Source organism: Rhinopithecus bieti, unplaced genomic scaffold (genome assembly GCF_001698545.2).
Source record: "Rhinopithecus bieti isolate Rb0 unplaced genomic scaffold, ASM169854v2 scaffold_29173, whole genome shotgun sequence".
In the NCBI taxonomy this organism is placed as follows: Eukaryota; Metazoa; Chordata; class Mammalia; order Primates; family Cercopithecidae; genus Rhinopithecus; species Rhinopithecus bieti.
The window spans coordinates 1-6,645 of NW_016812666.1; the positions used below are offsets into that span (position 1 = coordinate 1).

The 6,645-nt window shown below is 38.4% G+C and overlaps 1 protein-coding gene across 1 annotated transcript in view; it reads right to left on the bottom strand.

The window, feature by feature from the left end:
• Positions 1 to 1,014: 1,014 nt before the first annotated feature.
• FAM221A (family with sequence similarity 221 member A) overlaps positions 1,015 to 6,645 on the bottom strand; it is a 23,423-nt gene continuing 17,792 nt past the window's right edge. Inside the window, 2 exon segments of the mRNA XM_017896615.1 lie at positions 1,015 to 1,119; positions 3,133 to 3,191. Coding sequence (XP_017752104.1) covers positions 1,096 to 1,119; positions 3,133 to 3,191 — 83 coding nt within the window. The 3' untranslated portion in view covers positions 1,015 to 1,095.

A 6,645-nucleotide genomic window follows, 5' to 3' on the forward strand; every position in this document is an offset into this window, starting at 1 on the left:
TAATTACTCAGTTGTGGGGGCACATCTGTACTCCTAGCTATGTGGAAAGCTGAGGCAGGAAGATCACTTGAGCCCTGGAGTTCAAGGTAACAGTGCGCCATGATCACACCACTGCACACCAGCTTGGACAACAGAGCAAGAACTTGTCTCAAAAAAAAAAAAAAAAAAAAAAAAAAAAAAAAAAAAAAACCATGGTTTTTTTAAAATTTTATTAACCCGGGAGGAACTCAGGCTTCCTCCTGTCTAAGAAAGAAAAACATTTAATTGACTGCACTTTCCTCTGTGCCTTGGCTGCCACTAAACTCAGTCAAAACTGAAGTTTAAACAAAGCAATTACATCAACCTTGAAAGCTGCCACAGTTGTGTCCTTTTCTTGGCTTCTTACTTCTATATATATTTTATCACTATATACTAAGTTGTATGTTGCTCTTGCAAGCAGCCTTAAAATCCCTTGTGGGGAATGTCTAGGTGTATGAAAATACAGATAAATCAAAGAAAGTCTCATTTTAAAATATTCTAAAATACTAAATTTTAAATACCTAATAAGTCATACAAATTTTTTCTTCTTGTTTTCAATAAGGGAAATATAGAATACTGGTGCTTAAAAATGAATTGTACCCGCTCTTAATTTATAAATGATAAAACTCTGCTAACCTATGGTTATCACCGGATTACGCCTCTTTGGGAAAACCCAAAGGCAATTAGTCCACCAGAGGGCCCTCTTATTCAAACACCAGAGCAATAGCATGTACCAGAACAAGGTTTAAAACTTCAAATTATAGTATTACCAGAATCCTTTAAATTCTCGGAGTTAGCTATTTTTCCCAACACAAAATGAAGTTACTTGCTTTTTCTCAGTGTGTGGCTTACATAAAAGAAAGTAAAATGATAGCTTAACTTGAAGTTAAATTATCGTAATAATGAAAAAAAGAGAGATGCCTAGAAAACAAATCAAAGCTCCATATTCTAATTTACTACATCCAAAAACAGTTCTAAACTTCATTTCATTACCATCTGCTAATGTCTCTGGAGAAGAACTAGATGATGCTTGAAATGCTTTTAGGAATGGGTTGTCTACTGCCGTAATGGGAGATTCTAAAAATTCAACTGAAGGTGCACCTGAGAAAACAATACATGGAGAATAAAAATTAAATATTTACAGGGATACAAACAAGTTATTACTTCTAATATAAATAAATTGGAACCTCAGCAGAATCATTAGCAATTCCTTCTATAAAAAGAAAAAAAAATTAGACTGGGTGTAATGGCTCATGCCTGTAATCCTAACACTTTGGAAAGCCAAAGCAAGAGGATTGCTTGAGGCCAGGAGTTCAAGACCTGTCTTGGCAACATAGGGAGACCCCATCTCTATCAAAAAAAAAAATCAAAAATTAGTTGGACATGGTGGCGTGTGCCTGTAGTCCTACCTCCCTTGAAGGGTAAAGCAGGAAGATCACTTGAGCCCAGGAATTTGAGGCTGCAGTGAGCTATGATTACATCACTTCACTGGATCCGGCCTGAGCAACACAGTGAGACTCTGTCTTTTATTTAGATTTTATCTGACATATAAAGTAAAAACAAATGGGTAAAAGTATTCTGCACATTTCTGAGAACTTTTTTCACAGAAGAAAAGAATATTATGTACCTATGTTAGCATAGAAGTTCAAAACCCTAATATATAATAGTTATAAAACACTATCAAAAGCAAGACATTCATAATAAGGAACCTCTGACTGAAAAGGGTAGAATAAGTATTTTTACTTTATTCCTTACTAGGAAGCCATCTGAAAACAAAGTATGAAAAATAAAGAAGAAAGTACCTTCTTCAGTGAAATGAGGAAACATCCACAACTCCAAACCATAAACTAGAAAGACTAATTGCTAAATACATTGACTTCTGGACCAAAAGGAAGGAAGCTTCAGAGAAAATATGTAGCTGCTCTGCCTTCTTCACAAACCACCACCTTCCCCCCACACTGCTATCTCTATACCACAGGTAAAGGAAAAAGTGAACTTTTGGTCCTAGCTGGGTTAGAAGTTAGCCCCATCTTATAAACAGTGTGGGACGATTGCTCCGTCTCTCCCCGCGCCGCCCCCCGCCCCATCCCCAGTGGCTCCCATGGGGCATGTGGGAATATGAGAGAAGGCTCTGGCCCACGCAGGTCCTTGTGCTGCCCTCTGGCGGTTGCAACTGCTACTGATCTCAAATGCTCAACTTGAATTTAATAAGTTGGTCTCTCAGCTTGATAAGGCCTGGTAGCTTTATGCTTGCTCCTGCTGCAAGTATAGACTCCCTCAATACCTGTCACTTCCTCTATTGAGTCCCCTAGATTAGGGGACCCACCTCCAGCTCTGCCCCCTGCTATGATAGATGGCATGGCTGGCCCACTGACTCACAGGTCAGCTGCCTTCTCACACCCCCGGAGACCTGGAAATTATGGACTCCTTCCACATCAAAAAGGAACCAAATCCCAGCAAGAGGTTTCCTCGGTCTAGGTATCTACATGGCTAATAGATCTGGAGTCCCTCTGCCCCTAGGTTCCTTTACACCTGAAATCAGAACAAAAACATCTTATATTTCCTCTCCTTAACTCTCACCTTTCTTCACCCCACCTTCTTTCATGGACCAAAAGGAAGAGGTTTCCTTTCTCTATAAAATCATGTGTCACATAAGACATTTTAGTCACGAATGGGCTGCATATACAATGGTGGCCCCATAAGATTATAATAGGGCTGCCCTATAATAGTGTAACATTTTATTGATTTATTTTGAGGCAGGGTCTCACTCTGTCACCCAAGCTGGAGGGTAATGGTGCCATCACAGCTCATTGCAACCTCTACATCCCAGGCTCACGTGATCCTCTCACCTCAGCCCTCACCAAGTAGCTGGGATTACAGGCACACACACAATACTATGCCCGGCTAATTTTTTGTATTTTTGTAGAGACATGGTTTCGCCATGTTGCCCAGGTTGGTCTCAAACTCCTGGGCTCAAGCGATCTGGCTGCCTCAGCCTCCCAAAATGCTGGGATTACAGGCATGAGCCACTGCACATGCCCCATTTTATTTTTTATGCCATATTTTTACTGTACCTTTTCTATATTTAGAAAATTTAAATATAAAAATACTCACCATTGTGTTACAACTGTCTACAGCATTCAGCACAGTAGCATGATGAACAAGTTTGTTGCCTAGGAACAAAAGACTATATCACATAGCTAGGTGTGTAGTACGCTCTACCATCTAGGTTTATGTAAGTACACTCTATGATGTTCACATAACAAACATCAACTAACAATGCATTTTCCAGAATGTATCCCCATCGTTTAGTGGCACATGACTATACCTTGAAGATACTTAGTGTTAAAATACTAGAAGTCTCTAAAAGGTAAAGATGCCAGCTACCACCATTATTTAGCATTGCTCTGGAAGTACTAGCCATTTTGACTGGTCAAGAATAAGAGTCATAAATATTGGGAAGGAAGAGGTAAAAACATTATTTTTTAAAATAAACTAAAATTGAGTAAAACTCTAAGATTAAGTAATAAGAATGGTAACAAAAGCAATGAAACACTTTTGCTTTTTTATAAACAAACAATAATCACTAAGAAGATATAATGGAAGAAAAAATATCTCATGTATGATACTAATGAAAAAAAATTGGCCAGGAATGGTGGCTTACACCTGTAATCCCAGCACTTTGGGAGGCCGAGGCAGGCAGATCACCTGAGGTCAGGAGTTCGAGACCAGCCTGGCCAACATGGTGAAACCACGCCTCCACTAAAAATACAAAAATTAGCCGGGCATGGTGGCACGCGCCTGTAATCCCAGCTACTCAGGAGGCTGAGGCAGGAGAATCACTTGAACGCAGGAGGCAGAGATTGTAGTGAGCCAAGATCATGCCACTGCACTCCAGCCTGGGAGACAGAACGAGACACCATCTCAAAAAAAAATTAAATACCTAGAAATAAACTTAATAAGGTTGTGCAAGCCTTCTGGGATAACAACTTCAGAATTCCACTTAGCTGCACAGACAAATAAATGAAAAGATAATATTTAAAAATATCAGTTCTACATGGTGGCTCACACCTGTAGTCCCAGCTACTCAGGAGTCTGAGGTGGGAGGATTACTTGACCTTAGGAGTTTGAGACCAACCTGAGCAACACAGTAAGACTCTGTCTCTAAAAAAAATATAAAATGTAAAATATTAGCCAGGTATAGTGGCATGCGCCCATAGTCGCAGCTACTCGGGAGGTTGGGTGGGAGGACTGCTTGAGCCCAGGAGTTCAAGGCTGCAGTGAGCTATAATCATATTACTGCAGTCCAGCCTGGGAAACAAAGCAAAACCCCATCTTAAAAAAAAAAAAAATTATTTCTACATTCATCTACATATTCAATGTGATCTCAATTAAAATAATAGAGTTTTTATACCTTAACAAAATGATGCCAAAGTTCTGAAAGAATTAAAACATAAGAATAGGTCAGGAAAATTCTGAAGCAATAAAATTAAGTCATAAATATTAACTAATTTATTTATTATAAAGCTGCAGTAATGAAAACAATATAGTAGTTGTACACAAATAGCCAACAATGTGGCAGACTACGGAGCCCACAGAAATCTTCAGGTTGAACCCAACCCTGCTACTTCCTAGTTGAATAACACTGAGCATGTTATTTTACTTCTCTGTGCTGCGTATCCTCATCTGTAAACTAGGAATAATAATCTAACTCACAGAGTTGTTGTGAGGATTAAGTGAAATAATATATGTGATGTGGCTCAAACAATTGCTGGTAGTACAAAGTTACAGTCATCAAACATGATCATCATCATCATCATTTTTTGACACTGGTAGTTGGGTTTTCTTTAACTGTTGCTTGAACCTAACACAATTATGCACCCATAAAACTGCAGAAGAATTTACTTATGAAATTTAAGAAGCTAGTTATAAAATTACCTAGAAGAGAAAATGTACAAAAATACCAAGACAATCTCGAAAACAATCACAAAGAGGAGGAATTTACCACATCAAATATCATGACATACAAGGAAGCTATCACAAAAAAATAAATATATATGTATAAAATATTGGCACAGGATAGACAAATGGGGCAGTGGTACAAAATGGAGAATATGACAGAATATGGTAGAGTTTCCATGGAATACTATGCAGCCATAAAAAAGAATGAGTTCATGTATTTTGCAGAGACGTGGATGAAGCTGGAAGCCATCATTCTCAGCAAACTAATGCAGGAACAGAAAACTAAACACCGCATGCTCTCACTCACAAGTGGGAGTTGAACAATGAGAACACATGGACACAGAGAGGAGAACATCACACACAGGTGCCTGTCGGAGGGTGGGAGGCGAGCAGAGGGAGGGCATTAGTACAAATAGCTAATGCATGCAGGGCTTAAGACCTAGACGACAGGTTGATGGCTGCAGCATATCACCATTGCACATGTATACCTATGTAACAAACCTGCATGTTCTGCACACGTATCCCAGAACTTAAAGTAAAATAAAAATAAAAATAAAGAATATGGTAGAGTGTCAGATGATTTGGGAAAGAATGGTGCTTGAATAACTGGCCATCAATTTAGACAAAAACTGAAGTTAGACACATCTACCTCACACTTTCACAAAAAATAAATTACAGATATATGAAAAAGCTAAACATAAAAAAGTATTAAAATAAAATGCAGGAGAATATATTTATAAAACTGAAATAGGAAAGGCCTGTCTCCAAAATTTTTAAACTGTAAAGAAAAAAAAAAATTAAGTTAAAAGACAAATGAAAGGTTGAGAGAAAATGTCTGTAAAATAAATAACAAAAAAAAAATACAGAATATATAAAAAGACTTCCTATAAGTCAATGATAAAGGATAAAAAAAAAAAAAATTGAGCAAGGGATATGAATAGGCCATTCACAGAAAGTGAAATGGCCAATAAATATGAAAAGATCCCTGTCTCACTAATAACCAGGGAAATCAAATTGAAACAACAATGACAATTTTACACATCAGACTGGCAAAAAAATCAAGTTTAATAATACCAATGATTAGCCTAAATGTGAGGAAATAGGCAAGCTAAAGCATCAGTAGAGAAAGTAAACACAAGCCGAGCATTTCTGGAGGACATTTTGGCAGAATGTATTAGAATTTTACAGGTTAACATGCTCCAGTAGTTTTACTTCTCTGTATCTACCTTAGAGTCAAATTCATGCAAGGATACAGGCAGACAAATTCAAGGATTTTCTTGGCAAGACTGCTTGTAATGGCAAAAAAAAGATGGAAATCTAAATGTCGTGAACAAGGAAATGGTTAGACAAACTGCTATATCTACAGTGTGGAATACCATACAGCAGTTAAAAAGAATGAAGTAGACTTGTGTGTCCTGACACAACAGGCCTTTACATTTTTCTAAGTTAAAAAACAAGTAAGGTGTGGGCGGAGCAAGATGGCCGAATAGGAACAGCTCCAGTCTCCAACTCCCAGCACGAGCGACACAGAAGACCGGTGATTTCTGCATTTTCAACTGAGGTACTGGGGTCATCTCACTAGGGAGTGCCGGACAATCGGTGCTGGTCAGCTGCTGCAGCCTGACCAGCGAGAGCTGAAGCAGGGCGAGGCATCGCCTCACCTGG